Below are 21,038 nucleotides of genomic sequence, written 5' to 3'. Positions count from 1 at the left end.
TTCACTCACTCTGGGCTCCCAGAACGTGAACCTCCTGACAACTCAGGGACAGGAGTCACAGACTCTCACTCCTCCCAGGGGATGCCGAGAGGAGGCAGATAAAGAGGTCTGTCTGTATCCAGCCTGTAAGTTAGATGCTGGTGGGAAGATTTTCTTTACAAATTATAAAACTATGCCTCAATATCTGCCTTTGCAACAAATCAGATAAAACTTATGCAGAGGCTTTAGGAGCTTGATTGCTCCTGCTTTGAATGAGGGCAAGCAGTGCCTGCAGACCAGCAAGGAGGACACGTTTATATAGATAGGGACATGATGTGGGATGTCCTTCTGTGTATGTGTTGCTCTTGTTGGTTAATGAATAAAGTTGCTTTAGCCTATGGCAGGGCAGAATATAGCCAGGATTGAAGAGATATATAGATAGATAGATAGAGAGAGAGAGAGAGAGAGAGAGAGAGTAGGCAGAGTCAATGAGATGCCATGTAGATGCCAAAGGAGAAAGATGCTGGGGCACCAGAACCTTACCAGGAGGCCACAGCCTCGTGGCAATACTCAGATTAATAGAAATGGGCTAATTTAAGACATAAGAGTTAGCCAGGACTATGCCTAAGCTATTAGCCAAGCAGTGTTGTAATTAATATAGTTTCTGTGTGATGATTCGGGTCTGGCCAGCCGGGAAACAAGAGAGCAGTCTCCTTCTCCGGGGACGGCACCAGGACCAGCTATGATGTAATAGGGCTCAATGAAGGGCAGCTACAGAGTGCAAGCAGCATTGAAGACTCGGGAATGACACTGAGGGATTCAGAGAGCCAAGGCTACCTTTAGAAAATAAAGTACAATGGACAGGTGGTTCACCCAGAGCTCACGGAGCACACCAAGATTGCCACAGACAAAGAAATGCCCAGAGTTCCACCCACTGCCCCTCCAAACCTCAGGAAGCTGGAGCCTAGAGAGAAGTTCCCTGAAGTCAGGGTGGGGGGACAGAGTTGACATGGTGACCTGTGGAAGTCCCTTCTAGGGAGAAGAGGCTCTAGCTCCATGTGAAATGGAGCCGTGGGGGGTGGGGGGTGGGCAAGAGGGAGCATGCAAACTGATTGCAGGGGAGCCAGCCACCTGTAGGGAAGGGAGTATCTGATTCTCCGTGGTCAAGCTGTAGTAATTTCCCTTTGTGATTTTTTCTGGAATGAACTCTGGAGAGCTCAGAGCATCACAGTCACGCGGTCACCCATGGCCAATGTCTCACCAACATGCACTGCCGACCACCCCACAGCCTCCTGGCTCACAAAGCAGTTCTGGGGTTGGACCACCACTGCAGTTCCCAGCATTTACATGGGTAGTTTCTTGCTGGCTTGTAACTCACTAATGCGGCTGTCCTGGCTGGCCAGCAAAGCCCCCCAAGATCCACGCATCCCCAGCTCCCCGGGGGTTACCCATGTGTGCCACTATGCTTGCCTTTTTCTATGTGTATTCTGGGGATCGAACTCAGGTCCTCATATCTGCACAGCAAGTGAGTGAGTCACACAACATCCAAACGCCACAGAAATCAAGGGATGGAAAATAATACAAGAGCCAAGGTTCCTGTCGGGTGACAGTTTATTGAAAGGAAATCTTGTTTTATCCAGGAAATTACTTGCATAGAGGTAGCCGTGATAAAAGTGTCTCTTTCCCATGACAACACGTAGTAACCAAACCTTACTGAAAGACAAAAGCCCCACTGAGTATACCAATTGTCATGGCGAATGACACACGGAAGCAGGAAAAAAAATTATAAAAGCCATACAGTGATTGTCTCCTCAGCATTGCATTTGGCAACATGTGTTCACACAAAATATTTTTAAGCTAGCTAAAGAAAAGACTCTTGAGCAGGATTAGTTCTTAAAGCAATAAACGGAAAAGCACGTATACATAAGAAACAGAGGAATGGTGACCGGGTCAGGCTGAGAAGGACCTAGGACCCTATTCCTCACCTTGTCCCAGGATGCATCTGTCAAGACCACAGAGAAGAGAGCATCTTGGGACTTGTGACGATCTCTCTAAACCTCAGCTCAGTGTTGTGCCACCACACGTAGCCCACTTGCTGCCCACTCCAGTACAGTACAGGAGACCACGCACCTGACCCTGGCTAGCCTCCCTGTTTTGGGGGTGTCTCTGTAAGTGTTTCCAATGGTGGCTTCTGTTCTCTTTCCAGGGGCTGTTTTTCCTTTATTTCCCATGGCTACCAGAAAGACCTGACTGTAATGAGGGCTGGCTGATTTTGTCAAGCCCCAAAACAAACACTCCTTCCTCAACGACTTGACTTTTCTTACCTGAATCTCTGGGGTAAGCAGGCTGTGGCATTTCTAGGCTTATTGCAAGTATGTAATGAAAGCATGAGGAAATTTCAGGAGCCAAAGAATTCCTGTGAGTTCTGGGGGACCAGCCAAGCAGCTGCAGGCTGTCAAGTTCCCAAGAGGACAGAGGACACAAAGGCTGGGTATAACAGGTTCAGCCTGCAAGTCAATCTATCACCCACTCCTTCCTGGATTCCAGGAGGCCAGAGGTTTGTTGTTGTTTGAGACAGGGTCTCCTATGGACTCCTATATCCCAGGCTGGCCTGGAACTGAATGTGTATCCAAGGATGACCTTGAACTCTTTGTTCTCCTGCCTCCACTTCCTGAGTGTTGGGATTACAGGCACACGGCACCATATCTTATTTATATAGAGTTGGGGATTAAACACGGGGCTTCATGCAAGCTAGGCAAGCGGTGTTCCAGTTGAACTACAGCCCCAGCCCGACAGGCAGACATTTTACTTCCTGACACTGTGTTTCTAGTGCCACAGTCCGTGCCTGACACACTTTGATGGACAGGGTATATCTGTTAAATGGAGAAATTACTGAAATGGGAAACCTCTCCATATGCCCAGCTGTGTCGAGGGTGAAAGTGACCCTCATGAGGTGTAATAGAATTTGGTTCTCCAGTAGCAAATGTTCCTCCTTCAGTTCCTTCCACTTTAAATCTGTTGGGTGACCTCTGTGACCTGCACTGGGCAGGTCATGGCAACCTGGTCTCCAGGAGTCCCCACATCGGGAAGCTTGGAGACCCTGCTTCAACATCTGTCACCTCTGTCTTACACACATAGCCGACTTACAAGGTTCTTTTCATTGTCACAATTTGAGGTGATACAGGTAGGCCAGGAGATATGCAGGGATACCCAGCATCCTCCCAAGGTCACCTTGGCATCATGCGCTTGCTCTAGGATCTCATTCACGTCGCCTCATTCCTGGAAACACCCTTCAGATGGCAAGCACCCCCAATTTCTTTCCTTCTTCCCATCATTCCAAGCTCCAGCTCAACACAACTCCCCCACCCCCTTCATGCACATCCTCCAGCTTTCAAGAACTTCTCTGTATTCCTTCTTACATCAGCTCCACATCCATGTCTTCCTGTGTTCCTTTCCCTATGAACTTCCTGGATGCCTCCCACCTAAGGCCATAAACCTCATCTCACAGCCCCTCCTACTCCTCCAAATCCAGGCCTGTGTGAGCATCCCTTGCAGGCCTGCCATGGAGGAAAAGGGCCAATGAGACGTACCAACGTGACTCCTGTCCTTTGAGAAGCACAGCACTTGTTAAAGATCTCATCTGCATCCCCACTCTACCTGCTTGAAAGAAACTGGGAAGTGGGAAGGTGCTCCGAGCCTGATTTAGAGAAAATAAGCCACCAAGGACACAGACTCCGCCCTCGGCAAAAGGCCCCACCCCACCATCAATGAGCAGATTTCCCACACAACCCAGGGCTAACTAACTTTCCACTGCCTGACCCCTCGGATTTCCAGAGTAGCCTTCACTCTTTCCCCGTGCCTCTGCTTTGTAATACTTGAGATCGGGTAGCTTTATATTTTAAAAGATAATCCGTATGGATGTGTGAACTTTGCAAAGATGTCACACTGCCAAGGCTCTGGAACATTCTAAAGTAGAACAGCAGCAGTCCTTGCGAAGGTCTGGTTTAAAATATGTACAGTCTATACACTTCATCCCTACGCGTGGCTATCTCATTACAGCTAGCATTTTGGAACCTTTCTCGGGGCAGAAGGGGTGACAGCAGACAGCGGTGCACAGCAGGGCTTCGTCTTAGCTGCGTTTTTCCAAGTTGTCCCCATTAGGTCATTTTAAACTTCGACAGCTCCCTATATAAGACCCAAGGTCCCTCAGCCACACAGAGGCCCTGGGAAGGGATGTGAGGTGAGTCTAACGTCATCCACAAGTCCCCTTTTGTGCCTTCTGCTCTGGATGGCTGCAGTGGGATCAACAGGCCTGGAAGTGGGCTCAGATCTGGCTGGTGATGGGGCTGTCTTTGGGAAAGGAATAGCTCAGTGGCGCTTCGTAGAGGCTTCCCCCATCACTGCTGAGATCGTCGTCATCAGAGTCATCCAGGACTTTACTGGGCAGCGTCTTGAGTCTGCAGAAGCAGAAAGGAGATGGTTCTTGACCCTGGCTAGGGCTTGTCTCTGATTTGGAGATGGGGGAAGAGGGTCGTCGGACTCCTAACTTCCACCCCATGAATTTGCCTGTACCAGGTGTTTCTCTTAGCAACAAGGGCAAACTGTCTGTTACTTCTGATTAATGTTGGGGTGGGCCACTGACAGTATAGCTGATTTCTCCTTTTGCCTAGCTCCAATATGGCTGGTCAGGGTGCTTCTGATTCACTCTGAATCTCACACACTTCTGATTTCTGAGACAGGGTCTTATGCCGCCCATGTTGGCCTCAAGCTAAGTATGCAGCCAACAATGGCCTTAAAGCTTGGATCCTCTTGCCTCTGCCTCTTAAGTGCTAAGATCCCAGGCATGTGTTAGCACACCTAGATTGTGGGCTGCAAGGGTGGCAACCCAGGGCCTTCTGTATGGGAGACAGGCGCTCTGTCAGCTGAGCAACATCCTCATACAATAACATCTTTTTTTTTTTTAAATATTTTTATGGTTTATTTAACTTTATTTTATGTGCATTGGTGTGAAGTATCAGATCCCCTGGAACTGATCTTCAGACAGTTGTGAGCTGCCATGTGGGTGCTGGGAATTGAACCCGGGTCCTCTGGAAGAGCAGTCAGTGCTCTTAACCACTGAGCCATCTCTCCAGCCCCTACAATAACATCTTAATGGTTTATCCAAACATTATCTTTTGCCCATGAAGTCCTTACTACTACCTTGGGGTCAGTTCTCAGTCCATGGTAGGATTTTCAGTGAGCCGGAGCCATCTGTCACCCTGTGAGAGCTACCTGAATCGGCAGCATAGAACCCCAGCCATAGGCAGCCTCCCCCAAAGGCTGGTGTTCTGGGTGAGCATGAACTTGCACCTACCCCTCACCATGACAACCCCCACACTGGTCCTGGGAAAACACCCCTCTAACCTCGTCCTTCAGTTTCCCCTTAGAGGGTATAAATGAGAACTTTACTCTCCATCAGATAGGAGATGCCCCTCCATGGTGGTGATACCCTGACCTGTTCTGTGCCTTGGGTTTTGCTGTGAGCACTGGCATGAGGATGGCTTATGTGAGGCCATATTGAACATGTAGGGTGATTCAAGTAGACACAGCCATTTTCACCTCAAGGATAGGATGACCCCAGAGGGCGACAACGGAAAACTGGCTTGAGGCCGTAGGAGTAAGCACATACTGAAGGCACTCTATCCGTGTCAGGGGAGCTAAGGACTTTGGGGGGCTGCCACCTCTTCCCCACCTTAAGCCCTTCTTCATAGAGTTGAGCTGCCCCTGCAGCTGCTCGTTCACGCCTATCTGGTCCTCCAGCTCCCGCTGTAGCTTCTTCTTTGCGCTCTCCAGTCTGTCGATCTCCTCTTCAGCCTCCTCCACCTGGCGCTTCATGGCTTTCAGGCGTAAGCTCAGCTGTGTGAGTGAGGAAAGACGGAGGTTGAGTGTTGGCGCTGGAAAAGCCAGAGCAGGCGATGCCATGGACCTGGCTACTGTTCCAAGCACCCTGCCTCACAGGAAAAGGGGGAGCATCCTGTAGGATGAGTGGAGCAGGGACGTGGTACACTCCTGTCACCTGCCCCAGCCTGGGACAGAGACTCTCACCTGAGAGAAGGCAGAGCCTCTCTCACCTGGTCTTTCTGGTCAGTCAGTGACAGATGCTCGTCATCCACCTGCATCACCAGCTCCTTCACCTTCCTCTCCAGCCTTCGGTTGTTGAGCTGCAGGTTGGCCCGATCCCTGGAAGCAGAGAAAGCAGAATAGAACACCACCTCTTATTCTTGGCCCCACAGGAAGCTCAGACTGGAAGGAGGAGATGGAACTCCCCAGACATAGGAGCCTAGTCAGCTCAGGGTCAGAGAAAAACAGCTATACGGGAAGAAAGAGCTGCAAGGATCATGGGAGGAGAAAGGGGGCCCCAAGAAGGGCAAGACTCTCCCAGGGTTGAAGGGCCGGAACTCAGACATGTTCTGAGTTCCTCTATTGCTGAGCTTAACTTTTGAAGCAAAGAGCCATAGTTGGGGCCTGCGCCAGTCAGACCTAGAAAATCACGTCGTTTAATAGGATGCAGACAGACGGTAGCCGATTGTGACCCACCCCCAAGTTTCAGTCCAGGCACAGTGCACATCCCAGGCCACCTTATCGCTTACGTTGCTGGAGCTCCACGTTTCCATCTGAGAAACGGAAACGACTGCAAGGCTGGTCTTGGTTCTACCTTTCAGGGGTGCTGAAAACATGGGAGGAGACCCCCCCAAAACCTACCAGCCCTAATATGACCAGTACCTGCCTGGCCCCTTCCCTGTCCAGGCTGGGCTCACCTCTCCTCACTCTCTAGTCGGTCCTCCAGCTCTGCGATCCTAGCTTCCATCTGCACCACCAGGCCCTCTTTACTGGACCTGTAGGAACCTTCCAGGTGGACAATCCGGCTCTTTAAGTCTTTGTTCTGAAATCAGACAGGGGCCTGTGAGGGATTTGGTTGGGCATGCTCTTAGACAGGGGGCCTGTGAAGGGCTCAGCTGGGCAGGCTCTTCGGGCAGAGAAGCATATCGAGCTGAGTCAGGAATTTGGTCAGTGCCTAGGCACCAGGGGAACCCAGAGATTGTACCCGGAAACAGATTTGAACTCAGGTTTTAGCAGATCAAAAGAGAGACTCTAAGACGTTGCCTTATGAGCCTGGATGTAAGGGCTGGCATGTGTCAAGACCCATGGGCATGAAGAGATGGGCATCCCTTTTCAATTTTCTCAGGGACAGACTGACAGGAACAGTATGTGAAAGACTGATCTTATTGATCCTTCTCAGCACCCCCCCCACTTTTTTTTAATGGGATGATTATTTTCCATCCCCTTTACACTGGACTTGGACCCTCCCATGTTAATGACTTTCTCATTATTGATTATAGTGAGTCATTTAAAAATATTATCTTTTGATGCTGAATCCTCCCTACTTGTGGCCAGTTTCTCAGTGAGTCACCTTGTTGGCTAGGAGTCTCACTGAGCTGGAGCCTTCTGTCAAGGAACGGCTGATGTTGTGGGTGAGCATGAACTTCATCCTGTCCCTCACCTCAATGTCCCACATACGGACCCTGGGGTAGGAGAAGCCTCTACCGCATTCCCATAGGAGAGTACTACGAGCGGGAGGCAGAATCTCATGGAATGGCTGTCCTCACCTGTCTCTCTAGGGAAATCTTGTCACACTCCAAGTCTTGCTTGGCAGCTTTCTCCTGAAGTAGCTCGCTTCTCATCTGCTCCATCTACAACAAGCAGAGCAAAAGACACAGGGTTAAAACTTGGTTCTATTCTTTGTACTGGCATGGTTTTTATGAAGGAGGCCTATGTAGGGGTACCCACCGTGCTGCTTGCTCTAGGGTATAAGACCTTTTCCTTAGATACTCTTGATCTTTGGTTGTAATAATAGTTAACTAAAAATAACAATAGTCACTGTAACCACACCTGCTATTATATACTGAATTGTTCTCTTTCCATATTTATCATGTGGGTTCCAGGAATGGAGACCCACAAGATTTATTTGTCAGCTCTGCCTGATCTGAGGAATGTAGGGACAGTCCTTTCTTTATCTGCACCACGGATTGGCAGCTGCTCAAGCCCCAGCTCCATGACGGCTCGCCTCTGTGCCTCTCTGCAAGCCCACGTGCGCTGCACAGTCTCGTAGCTACCCTCAGGATCCACTGATGCCTACCACAGCACAGAGACACTGCTGACATGAAAGATGAAGGCACCACCACAGGCTAGACCACCACAAAGAATATTTCATAGAATATAGCCTCAAATTTCCAAGTCTGAAGAGATTCAAGATGTTCAAAGTATCCCAACTAGATTCACTCAAAACAGATATAAAACCAAGGTTATTATAGACAACATGCCACAAATGTAAGGCAAAGATGGAATCATAACAGTAGCTAGAAGAAAGTGTCAAGTCACCTAGACTGGGGGTCTACTGATCTTAAGGCACATTTCTCAACAGAAACCTTACAGGCTAGAGACCATATTCAAAATACTGAAAGAAGTAACACGTAGACACCTAGTACTATGCCCACAAGTTAGTCTTAATAACTGAAAGAAAGGGCTGGAGAGATGGTTCAACGGTTAAGAGCACTGCCTGATCTTCCAGATGTCATTAGTTCAATTCTCAGCAACCACACAGTGGCTCACAACCATCTGTAATGAGGTCTGGTGTCATCATCTGGCCTACAAGCATACAAACAGAACACTGTATACATAATAAATAAATCTTTTAAATAATTTTAAAAAAAGGGCTGGAGAGATGGCTCAGAGGTTAAGAGCATTGCCTGCTCTTCCGAAGGTCCTGAGTTCAATTCCCAGCAACCACATGGTGGCTCACAGCCATCTGTAATGAGGTCTGGTGCCCTCTTCTGGCCAGCAGGCATACATGCAGACAAAATATTGTATGCATAATAAATAAATAAATATATAAAAAAATAATTAAAAAAAATAACTGAAAGAAAAAGTATTTCCCAGATAAGCAGAAACAGAATTCAACTAAACCAGATCAGTCCTACAAGAAATATTCAAGGAGGCCGACACTAGAAAAGATAACAGTAATTCTGAAAACCATCTATAAAACCCAGGAGAAGAACAGATACACAAAAGAGAAAGGGAATCTAACATACACAGATGAGAAAAACAAATCACAAAAATAATAAAAGACATAGGAAAGAACAAATACATATAAAATAAGCAGAATGTAGTTGATGATGGAAATGTATATTTATCAATAACAGCCTCAAATGTGGATGTGATAAATTCATGAATCAAAAGATTAGTCAAATGGAAAGAGAAATAAAATCCAACTGTACGTTGCCTACAAGAAACTGACTTCACTGGTAGAGACGTAAAGAACTGAGATGAGATTTATGATGCAATTAAACATGAAGCAACCAAGTGGCCAGCCCTAAAAATGTACACATGCATGTAACATTAAATGGATTCGTGTATGCATACACTTAATAATTAAATAGAGGAAACACAAAAGTAGAAGAACAATGTGGGGCTGGAAAATGATAATAGGAGATTGAGGATGATCAAAGCACATACATGTGTGAAATATCACAAAATCCATTAGTTTGTACATTTAATACATGGTATAAAAATGAAGCAGATTTTAAATGAAGTGTTAATGAAGACCCAGTTCAGCAAGATCTAACCATTGTGAACACATATATACCCAACATGTAGACCCAAATACTATTAGATCCAAAGAGATCTCTCAGACAAAAGCAGTAGATCATCCGAATGAAAAAAATCAAACATCTGAGTTGGGCCATGCTACCTAGAGAAGGGACCTGGGGTAGTCTGAATGGAACTGACCCCCAAAAGCTCACAGAGAGTGGTACTATTAGGAGGTGTGGCTTTGTTGAAGTAGACATGGTGTTGGAGTGGAGGCAGGCTTTGAGGGCTTATATGTATGCTCAAGCCACTCCCGGTGTCTCGGTTCATTTCTTGTTGCCTTTCAATCAAGTTGTAGAACTCTCAGCTCCATCTCCAGCGCCATGTCTGCCTGCGTGCTGTCTTCTTCCTGCCATGACAATGGCCTAAACCTCTATCTGAACTGTAAGTGAGACGCCCCACTCACTTACATGTTTTCCTTTCAGAGAGTTACTGTAGTCACCACAGTGTCTCTTCACAGCAATAGAGACCCTAAGGCAGGATAACATGAACCTTTACTGAACAATTCACCAGCAGCCACAGGATATATATTTGTGGACACCCTCTAGGGCAGTGGCTCTCATCCCTCCTATTGCTGCTTTAGTACAGTTCCCCATGTTGTGGTGACCTCCAACCATAAAATTTGCTGCTACTTCATAACTATAATTTGCTATTGTTATGAATCATATGTAAATATCTGATTTGAGAACCACATAGGAGGTCTCAAGAGACCGAAAGTTTTGAAATTAGTTATGTGTCTTAGAGAGGTTGTGGTGGTTTGAACGAAAATGGCCTCATAGGCTCTTAGGGAGTGGCGCTATCGGGAGTTACAGCCTTGTTGGAGGAAGTGTGGCGCTATCGGGAGTTACAGCCTTGTTGGAGGAAGTGTGGCACTATTGGGAGTTACAGCCTTGTTGGAGGAAGTGTGTCACTGGAATTGAGCTTTGGTGTTTCAGATGCCCAAGTCAAGACCCAGTGTCACTCTCTCTTCCTGTTGCCTGACCATCCAGACATGGAACTCTCAGCTTCTCTCCAGGAACATGTCTGCCTGCCTGCCACCATGCTTCCCACCATGCTGACAATGGACTAAGCCTCTAAACTGTAAGCAAACCCTAATTGAATGTTTTTCTTTATAAGAGTTGTCATGGTCATGATCTCTATTTCACAGCAATAAAACCCTAATCTAAGACAAATGATAATGGAATAAAATTACAAACCAAGAAAGAGAATGGAAAGTATACAAAGAAATTAAATAACAATACCCCTAAATAATTCATGGTAACTAAAAACATTGAAAAGAAATTTCTTAAAATTTTATAAATGAAAATAAAGCCAAACCAAAATCTGTAGACTAATAGAAAAGTAATACTGAACGTAAGTTTATAGTAATAAATGCATACATTAAAATAGATCCTAAGCCAGGCAGTGGTGGTGCACGCCTTTAATCCCAGCACTCGGGAGGCAGAGGCGGGTGGATCTTTGTGAGTTCGAGGTCAGCCTGGTCTACAAGAACTAGCTCCAGGACAGCTAGAACTATTACACAGAGAAACCCTGTCTCGAAATCCCCACCCCCCAAAAGTGGATCCTAACTTGGGTAGGGTTGCACAGGCCATCCCAGCGCTGGGAGGTGGAGGCAGGAAAACTGGAAGTTGAAGGCCATTGTTAGCCTGGGCTGCAAAAGATCCTGTCTGAAAAACCAGATAAACAATGGGGCAGGAGAGGGAGGCTGCTCAGTAGTTAGGGCTCTGGGCATCTATGTCAGGCAGCTCGCAACCCCTTGCAGCTCCTGTTCCAGGGGATCTAATACCCACCCCCGCCCCCGCCTCTGTGGGCACCTGCACACAAATCTTTAAATAAATTGGATCTTAACCTAACGATGCACTTCAAAGGCAGAAAGCAACACCAAAGCCTAAATTAGCAGGAGGAAAATAAGATCAGAAACAAGATTGACAAACCTGGGCCTGGGAGATGTCTGGGCAGGTAAAAGTGATTGCCATCAATCCTGACAAGTTCCATGTCTGGACCCACATGGTGGAAGGAGATAACTGACTTCCACACACATGCCACAGCACCCACAACCTCACCCACAATAAGTTAAAATAATACAAATGGCCAATAATTCTTTTAAATTGACAAACCCACAAGGCTAAAGAGATGGCTCAGCAGTTAAGAGCACTGGCTCTTTTTGCAGAGGACTGGGTTTGGTTCCCATCACCCACACAGCATCTCACAATCATCTGTTAACTCCAGTGCCTGGGGATCTGATGCCCTTTACTGAGTTCTGTGGGCATTACTCATATACACCGGCAAAATACTCATACACATAAAATAAGTCTTAAGAAAAATAGAAAAGAATTGATAACCCTTAACTAGATTAACTGAGAAAAAGAGATGATTCAAGTAAATCAGTCATAAAAAAAGAAACATATCACATAAATACAAACGATCATAGCTCATCATGAACAATTATATAATAAAACATTTAAAAAAACCTAGAGGACAAAAAACCTGGAAAGACCTAAAATTCTTAAACACATAAAAACTGAATCAGGAAGAAATAGAAAATCTAAACTGGGGCTGGATAGATGGCTCAGCAGTTAAGAGCTCAGGCTGCTCTTCCAGAGGATCCAGGTTCAATTCCCAGCACCCACATGGCAGTTCACAACTGTCTGTAACTCCAGTTCCAGGGTACACGATACCCTCATATAGATATACATACAGGCAAACACTAATGCACATCAACAAAAACTTTTTAAAAAGATTTTTAAAAATGGAAAAATCTAAACTAGTAATGAAGAATAAGATGGAACAAAACACAAGGGAAATAGCTTAAAGCAGTCATGAAACATTTCCCATCTAAAAACATCTGGGCTTTATGGCTTTTTACTGTATTCTACAAAACAAGATCTTCATGAAGGCAGCATTACATAACAAAGCCAGGCAAAGATCTAACCTCTAAAACATCTCTAATATCTCTACAGAACATGAGGCAAAAATTCCCCATTGAATATCAGTGGACTGAACTCAATGGCACATCACAAAGCTCACATACCATAGAGAGATACACACAAAGGAAGCAAGACATGGCAGCAAGTGCAAAGCAGTAAACATGACAGGACACACAGAATGATTAGCCAAAGACCACGTGATCAACCAGACAGGACACACTGGTGGATAAAGATCATGTCTACAGACAGGGACAAACCATTTGATAAGGTTCAGTCTGCCTTTGTAATGGAGGACCTGGAGTTCAATTTGCTAACTGAAATAGGACAGTGTAGAAAGACAAACACAATGCTATCACTTTTGTGGCGATTAAGGGATCTGTAGAACTGAATGGAAGAGTGATCAGAATCTGAGAAGGATGGTGGGCGAAGGGGATAGAAAACTCAATAGGGGACATGAAAACCACAAGAAGAATACAGTCACTATTTCTACTTCTTCCTTGGCATAACAAGGTAACTTTTCATTTTAAAAGAAAGAACATCATTGGCTGGGCATTGGTAGCACACACCTTTAATCCCAGAACTCAGGAAGCAGAGGCGAGCGGATCTCTGAGTTTGAGGCCAGTCCGGTCTACAGAGGTAGTTCCAGAACAGCCAGGGCTACACAGAGAAACCCTACCTCAAAAACCAAAACAGAAAAAGGAGAGAGAGCATTAAGTTGGGTGGATTAGGAAAGTGGGAGAGGAACTGGGAAGAGTTGAGGAAGGGGAGTGAATATTATCAAAATATACTGTATGAATTTTCTCAGAATAAATAAAATTAAAAAAGGGAAACTATAAAGTTAGGAGGCTCTGTGGGAGTGAAATACGTTACATACGTATATAAAATTCTCAAAGAATAAATAGTATTGCATTAAAAATGATTAGTTGTTGAAGAGATGCTAGTACTTATTGCCCTAACTAGAAAATAACCCACTTGTACACCCGTTCAGTGACCACAATGTACCCTATGAAGGTATTCAAAGATTAAGACACAAACAAAACACCCAAGTCCAGTTCCCTTAGGCCATCCTTGTCCAGAGCAAGGTAAAAATGCCAACAACGCAAGGGCCAAGCAGAGAACATGGGACACTCCAGTGGCCACTTCTGCCCACTTAGCCCAGAGCCCTCAAGAGTCACATGCTACTGGAAGGCCCTGGGCTCACTCCTGTGACTGCTGGATAATGAATGCAGACTCACACCCTGCTCTGGGACACAGGGTGCCAGGCATGCCTCCTCGGAGAAACCATACTGCTCACACCCTGGGGCACAGACCTGCACCTGAGGGACACTGTGGGAAGGAGCTCCACAGACAAGCAGCCTGGCCCAGCTTCTCCTCCCCGCTGGGCCCTCGCTCACAGAAAGGAGGCTGCAGGTTCCTATACCAGAGCAAATCAGCCCACAAGGGTCCTTTCCAGTTGTCTGGAACAGCAGGTGTTGGTGACTGCCCTATCCTTTTAGGGCGCTGTTCAGGAAGCCTTCCTAGGAAGCCAGAGAACCCCACCCCTATCCTGAAGAAAAGGGAAATGAGTCCCCCAAATGAAGGGAGGCAGAAGACCCAGATGTAGCCAAGAAATCAAGTTGTTGTGAGGTTTGAGGCCGACAACAGCAGAACCAATAAAAACACAACAAAGCGGAAGACAGCCTCTTCCTGCAACCGTGCAGGGGGAACTAGATGGGTAACTGGCATGGCCCTGCTCCAGTCATGAACCGTGTCTGAGCCTGTTAGGCCTTCTGGAAACTCCCAGGCAGGTGCCATCACCTGCTTTTCTGATGGGAGAGTCAGGACCATGTCTGGATCAGATTTGGATGGAAGCAGCTTGGGGCGTTTACTCTTGGGCTTCTGACAAAAAATCCCTCAGTTCTTGATGTATGGGAAAACCCTACAGGAAGCAGAGTGTTGGCGAGGAGTTCTGCAGAGTTCCAAAGGAAGTGTCCACAGGGAGTGAGGGGAGAGAGCGTGGAGGACATGGAGGACCGTCACGTCACAGTGCTGGATCCCGGCTGTGGGTGTAGGAGCACTGTGTCGTTACAGCAGCAGCCACTGGCCTCAGCACGGGCACCTCCTAGAAAACAGAGCTCCCATATGGCAGAGCTCTAAGGTGGGGGTGGGTGGAGCAGGGGAGGGCAGGGATGGGGACTTCAGGGAGGCAGGGCCAGACACAGACATCTCTGAAGGTCTCTGCAAGTTCAAGCCCTCCCTAGAGAGCTCCGGGGAAATGAAAAACACAAAATGGCAACTCTTCATGCCCCACTGCGCCCCCTCAAGAGAAGGCTATTAAAATGGAAGTGTAAAATAAACCAGAACAGGAAAGAATAAAACACAGCCATAAAAAGCTCAACAGTGACAGTAGCCAGGCAGGCAATGTTTCTTGAGTCTTGGAAAGCACAAAGATTCCTCTCCATGCTTCCAAAGCACAGCCTGACTTTAGACTCTAAAATAAATCCACCCTGGGGAGCCTCAAGGAGTTCTACCTGGCATAAGGAGAGGTGGCAAGAGGAATGGTTTCACCACAAACTCTGAGGCTCAACTCAGCACCCAGATCTTCAGAACTGGGCCCAAGGCCCGAGGTCACATTCTCACCCTTGTTCGGACCCGGGGAAGTCAGGGTGAGAATGCAGAAATACTTCATGTTCACTTGTGTTTTACCTGCTGTTTACCCTTCAGTTCTGTTAAATGGACCGAACCAAATGCTGCAGTCAAATTAAAACTTACGGGAACATAGGCAACAGCCTATGGCAGCTGGACTGAATGAAAGCTGACCATGGAGCATTTTGATAGGAAACCACAGAGCCGATTCTAGCAGCCTGCAGGGTTAGGATACACATGACTCGAGCTAGTTCAGGTAGAAGCTGTAGCCTTTTGGGCTACTGAAAAGCCAGAGATGTTTACAATTGCTAATAATAGTACCCTCCTGACTTGGGTTTCTCAATGAGCTGTGAAGAGGTGGTCAAGTCTATGCTCTTGAACTGGTATTAAATTGTATCCTGAGAATTATCATCAGTCAACTCCCACAGTGGAGTTTTGGGTAGCTGGTACGGTAAGATGCAGTTCTGAGTCTGAAGTCGCTTTAAAAGAGGAAACCCCACTTTGATCTCCTACTTTCCTCCTGAAAGGAGGGTATTTAGAGTCTCATTTACTGGTTCCTATGTCCCCAGGTACTGAGGAGCAGGTGCGAGCCAGCCACAAAGGAGCAATTTCTGAAAGTGACTGTCTCATGCCTCCAGGTTTGCTCACTGCGATTTGTCTGGCAGTTTCCAAGGCAACCTTGTGAGCCGTTGCAAAGATGGTGATGCTACCTCATCTTTGAAGGTAGTTATTTCCCCCTGTCTGGCAGCTGTGGCATGGCATGAGTCAACTTATCACTGTGTTGGGTCATTCTGGCTGAGGGGATGTCTTTGACTGCCCAGCCTTGCTGTGTGCACTGAGTTCCCAATAGTGGTATACATAGCAATGCCAGGATACCAGCCTACGCAGCACATTTAAAACTCAACAGGCTAGACTTCTTTCTACCTGAGCCCTTTATACAAATGAGAATCAAAAGAGGCAGAGGTCAAAATAGCCCTTGGGGATCTTAAATGCTATTATCATAATTATTGTTGTTGTTATCACTTGAGATAAGGTCTCCAGTAGCCCAGGCTGGCCTCAAACTTGTTCCGTAACCAAGAAAGGCCATGAACTCCTTGCCCTCACCTCTCACCCACGCTGGGATGACCAGTGTACACCACTATATCCAGTTATGAGGTGCTGGGGAATGAACTCGGGGCTATGTGGGTGCTGAGCAAGAACCTTTCCAACTAAGCCACATCCCCCAACCCGTGTAATGTTACTCTTAACTTGAGGACCTTTAGAATCTGATTCAAGGATGGAGCCAAACTGTGGCTCTACCTCTTACAAGTTATGAGACTGTAGGCGGTGACTATACCTTCCAAGTCCTGAAACATCCTCAGTGTGGTTGGCAGGAGTCATGGAAGGAAATGTTTAGTTTGGTTTTATGGCAGTGGGGATTGAATCTGGGGCCTCCCGCATGCTAGGGAAGTGGAGCAACATGGGGCTGCATCCCCGGGTCCTCTTATTGGGAGACAGAATTTCACTAGTAATCTGCCCAGGCTCACCTTGCACTCACTCTGAAGCTCAGGCAGGCCTTGAATTATAACCCTCCTGCCTCAGCTACCTGAGTTAGCTGGGGTTTTAGGTCTCTCCTACTGGGCCTGGCAGAGAAACAGAGTTCTGAAGAAAGAAAGGTAAAAAGGCTTGTCTGGGATTTCAAGACACAAGCCAAAGCCTGTTAACACAGTGAGCTCCTCAGCCGCTCTCCTGGAGCTTACATGAAGGCAGGTGGAAGCCTTTCTGTTTTGTGATGAGAAAGTGGACAGACACTCTTCCCCCGTTATAAACACGGCATTCTGCCAAAGGGAACCTATTCCGTCTTGGCATCAGCCATGTTTGAAAGTCAGTACAAGCCTTAAAAAGTGTGGATTTATCTTGATTAGGATTCTCTGAGTATCTGCTATCCTGAGGATATACGGAAGAAAGCCCCCAGAATCAGAAGGTAAATGATGGGTAAAGTGTAAAAACATAGGTAAGTATCAGCACACACACACTGAGCAAAGCCAGAGGCATAGGATAGAGTGTTCTCACAGCTGCCTTCTCTGGCCCTGGGAGCAGCCCAGTTAAGGTCTTCTCGGCCTTGACTTACCCCCAGCTCTGACAGTGACCTTCTAAAACACTGTGCTTCACTGTCTGCTGAACAATGCCCCCTACCTCCCATTGCCTCGAGGATACAACCATTCAAAAGCCTGGGTCTGTCTCTCCAAACGCGCCTCCTCTGCTTTCCTCATGGAACCTGCACTGTGTGCGAGCATTCATGGTTTCGTATCTCACGCTTACCTGCCAATCCGCTCTAGCTCAGATGCCACACCTACTTGGCTGAGCTACTCTAGGCCAGATCATTCCTTCAAAGCTGACTCTGGCTGGCCTTTGTGGCCGGTCCCTCACTGGCCACTGGAGTGCTTCACTTGGTATTTAGTATCTGCGCTATTTTATTGTTGGTTATCCGCTTGTTAAATGTTCATCTCCAGAACCAGGCGCGCAGCTGTGTTTGCTGTATTTTGCAGGCTCTGGTAGTTAAAACGCTGTCTTAGGAAAAGGAACCTTGAGCCTGCCTCTACAGCTAGCTTCCACACAACTCCAGCCAAAGCCCTTTATGGCTCTGAGCCCCAAACCGTTCATCCTTCACACAGTCGAGGAGATTTGACCTCTGATGTCCTTGTGAGACCTAAGGTCCTGTAAGAGGGTTACAGTCCCTTTTATCTCGCCTGTTTCCTTAAGACCTAATCACTGGGACTAGGGAAACATCGGGGATATACTGGAAGGAAGGAGTTAGAAGAACTTAGAAATAATGAGTTTTAAGTAGAGAACAGAAAACTTTAATTTTTTAAAGAAAGCAAGAGTTAAAAAAACAAAAAACTTTTTCCATGCTTTCTCTTTTCAGTGCCTAAGAGCAGTTTGCTGGAAATCCAGGGTAAACACTGTTCAAGATTCAAGGTGACAGGTACCACTTTCTGTCATTTAGTCACCAGCCCTTGCTCGGGGTATCAGGATGTCAGAACTAACAAGGGAGAGGAGAAAGTTCAGCTTTTAAGTGTCTCTTGGCTGTGAGAATGGCAGGCAGCCACCAGCCAGGGCCTGTCTATACCCAAAGCCCTCTAACATGGCCTTTATTTTAAAGACAGAAAAACCAACCTTGCTTCAACCTCTACTTTGAGAAAAATGCTTGTTGGTGAGGCAAGGAGTATTCCTTTAAAAGTCCCTCTCAAATCAGGAGACATGAAAGGCCAGAAGCGGTCAGAGAATTTAATCTATGGATATCACTCAGCAGCTACGGTGGCACACACCTATAACCCCAGCACTGAGGCAGGAGGATAGAGAGTTTGAGGCTAGTCTGGGCATCACAGCAAGACCCTATCACCGACAACCATGGAAGGAAGGAGAAGCATGCATCTATCTTGGGGCTGCTGTTCTGTTTTTCATCAGTCTCTACATCAGTGTGAACCTGATTGTCACTCTTTCTGTCAACAGCAAACATGGGCCTTGCTCTCTCCCTTACAGAAACGGTAGAGGGGGACAAGAGGGCTAACAGTGGCAGTGGCAGGCTGGAGCGGGGAGCTTCAGAACCTTCTTCATAAATAGGTTCATCTTGCTTCTGTTTATATGTAAGAAATGGTCTCATGTAGCCCAGGCTGGTCTAGAACTCAATAGTGGACAAGGATGGATGACCTTGAACTTCTGATCTTCCTGCCCCGCTTTCTTGGATACTGCCATGCATTACCAAGCCAGTTCATACAGTGCTGGGGGTTGAGCCCAGGGCTTGGGCCATGATGGGCAAGTACTCTACCAGCTGAACATCTCTCGCCTCGGCCTCATTTTCCTAGACTCAATGATCTGGGAATTTCCCAAAGTTCCACAGGAGGCTGGCTGCACAGGAACAGGCCTGGGACCACCTACAGAGTGTCCTTCCCAGCAGCCCCCAGGCTAGTGTCCTCATCTTCTTCCTGTCTGGACCTCAAGTTCTTGACTCAGTGGAAATTTTCGACACTGACCTCTGAGGTGAGCAGTCACATCCCCATGACTATGTTCGGCAAGAGGCAAAGACAAAAGGCATTCTCGGAACAGATAGCTCATGGTCCGGGAGCGGCTGAGCAATGGAGGCACTGTGTTCTGGTTCAGCAAGCCTGTGGTTTGTTTTGGGGTGTGAATCGTGGAACTGGAAACTGGTTTTAACTGCCCGGGTATTGACAAGGTGACATACTTCTCACCATCCCTCCCCCTGTGCTTACGGTCACAAGGAAGGCTGACAGAACAAACCCAAGGCACTCCAGTCATTAGCCACGCTTAGCAGGTTCTGGAATGCCCCGGGGTAATACAGATCCTTAGCCAAACTGCAGGAACACCTAACAAAAGAGCTGTGAGTCCAGGAAGAACTTTGGGAAGCCAATGTCAAGATTGAGGTTAGGGTTAGTCGCTCTCTAAACCTCTACTGCTTGGGCTTCTGAATGCTGTCCCACCATCAGTATGGCTTAGGGACCAGAACTAGCCTGGCTTAGAAGCGTCTGCACTGGACCACCCCATAGCCCTGAGTACCAGGCTTCCCAAGGACGCCGGCCCACATCATAAAGGTGGGCAGCAAAGAAGCCAGAGAGTACCTCAGCTTCAGCTCTGAGCCAGGGCTGCCAGCCCAGCGAGGCCAGCATTTCACCCCAAGCCTCCAGCCTAGTCACCCTGACAATGCTAAGCCCTGGGCCTACTGTAGCTAATATAGCACTTTCTGCAATCACTGTAGAAAATCTCTGTTGTGTTACTAATTCCTTCCCTCCTTGGCTCGTTATGGTAAAGATTCCCGAATCTCCCATCGCGATCTCTGTGGCAAGAGTGTTTCCTCCTGGCTCTAACCAAATCCCCAGGTTCAGCCTCTCACAATCTCCCCCGACAGCTCCCTCATACCTGCTCCCTGCTCCACGTGATCCTCTCAGACAGCAAATCAGCGCTGGTTCTTTCTTCTTCCAGTTCCATCTCCAGCTGAGACACCTTGTCCTGAGAAAGGGGAACAAACAGGTTCTTCACTTACACAGGGTTAGGAGCAAGAGGGGAGCCCAAGGAAGGAAACCCCAAGGGCAAATGAGAGCTGATTATGTTAGGACTTGGGAACATAAGACATTTCTTTCTTTCCCCCTTTCCTTCCCTCTCTTCCTTCCTAAAGGATTCATTGTGATCTGTATGGCAAGAGCATTTCTCATGTATCCCAGGTTAGCCTTGAACTCCTGATCTTCCTGCAGCTACCTCCCAAGTGCTGGCAGTACAAGAGTGCCTGTTTGTTGGGTGCTAGAGATTGAACCCAGAGCTTTATTTACGCTGTGCAAGTACTCTACCAGCTGAGCTACACTTCCACCTCCAGCCCTTACACTTATAGTTCTTGTTCTGTCCAAAGCAAGTATTTTTTGTTGTTGTTGTTTTGTTTTCTTTTTTTGTTTTTTGATTTTTTTTTTTCAAGACAGGGTTTCTCTGTAGCTTTGGAGCTTGTCCTGGAGCTAGCTCTTGTAGACCAGGCTGGCCTCGAACTCACAGAGATCCGCCTGCCTCTGCCTCCCAAGTGCTGGGATTAAAGGTGTGCGCCACCATCGCCCGGCTCAAAGCAAGTATTTTAAAAACATGTATTTTGTTGCTTTTGTGATACAATTGGGCATGTAGAACATCTATAAAAGGAGGAAGGGTATTACCCTAAGCCCCAGTGTTTTAATTATGTTGGTATGTATTATATTAGTATCCTTAAACAGGTCCTCTTAAAGTCAACATATAGTCTGAGAAGCCACCCCGGGACATTCCCGCAAATGCTTCATGCTCAAGAGGCTTGCT

The 21,038-nt window shown here is 47.1% G+C and overlaps 1 protein-coding gene across 3 annotated transcripts in view; it reads right to left on the bottom strand.

Moving 5' to 3' along the window:
- Positions 1-1,572: 1,572 nt before the first annotated feature.
- Cgnl1 (cingulin like 1) overlaps positions 1,573-21,038 on the bottom strand; it is a 155,425-nt gene continuing 135,959 nt past the window's right edge. For all 3 annotated transcript variants that reach the window (XM_041679566.1, XM_041679565.1, XM_041679563.1), the window contains 6 exons: positions 20,130-20,219; positions 7,626-7,709; positions 6,777-6,901; positions 6,090-6,198; positions 5,711-5,874; positions 1,573-4,436 (listed from right to left, as the gene is read on the bottom strand). In XM_041679566.1, the coding sequence (XP_041535500.1) occupies positions 4,304-4,436; positions 5,711-5,874; positions 6,090-6,198; positions 6,777-6,901; positions 7,626-7,709; positions 20,130-20,219 (705 nt within the window). In that variant the 3' untranslated portion in view covers positions 1,573-4,303. The remainder of the gene's footprint in view (positions 4,437-5,710; positions 5,875-6,089; positions 6,199-6,776; positions 6,902-7,625; positions 7,710-20,129; positions 20,220-21,038) is intronic.

The sequence above is a fragment of the Microtus oregoni genome, unplaced genomic scaffold, assembly GCF_018167655.1.
Source record: "Microtus oregoni isolate MIOR12 unplaced genomic scaffold, Mior012 000032F_ref0000030, whole genome shotgun sequence".
Classification (NCBI taxonomy): domain Eukaryota; kingdom Metazoa; phylum Chordata; class Mammalia; order Rodentia; family Cricetidae; genus Microtus; species Microtus oregoni.
The sequence above is the reverse complement of the archived record's forward strand: the minus strand, read 5'-3'. Positions and strand labels throughout refer to the sequence as shown.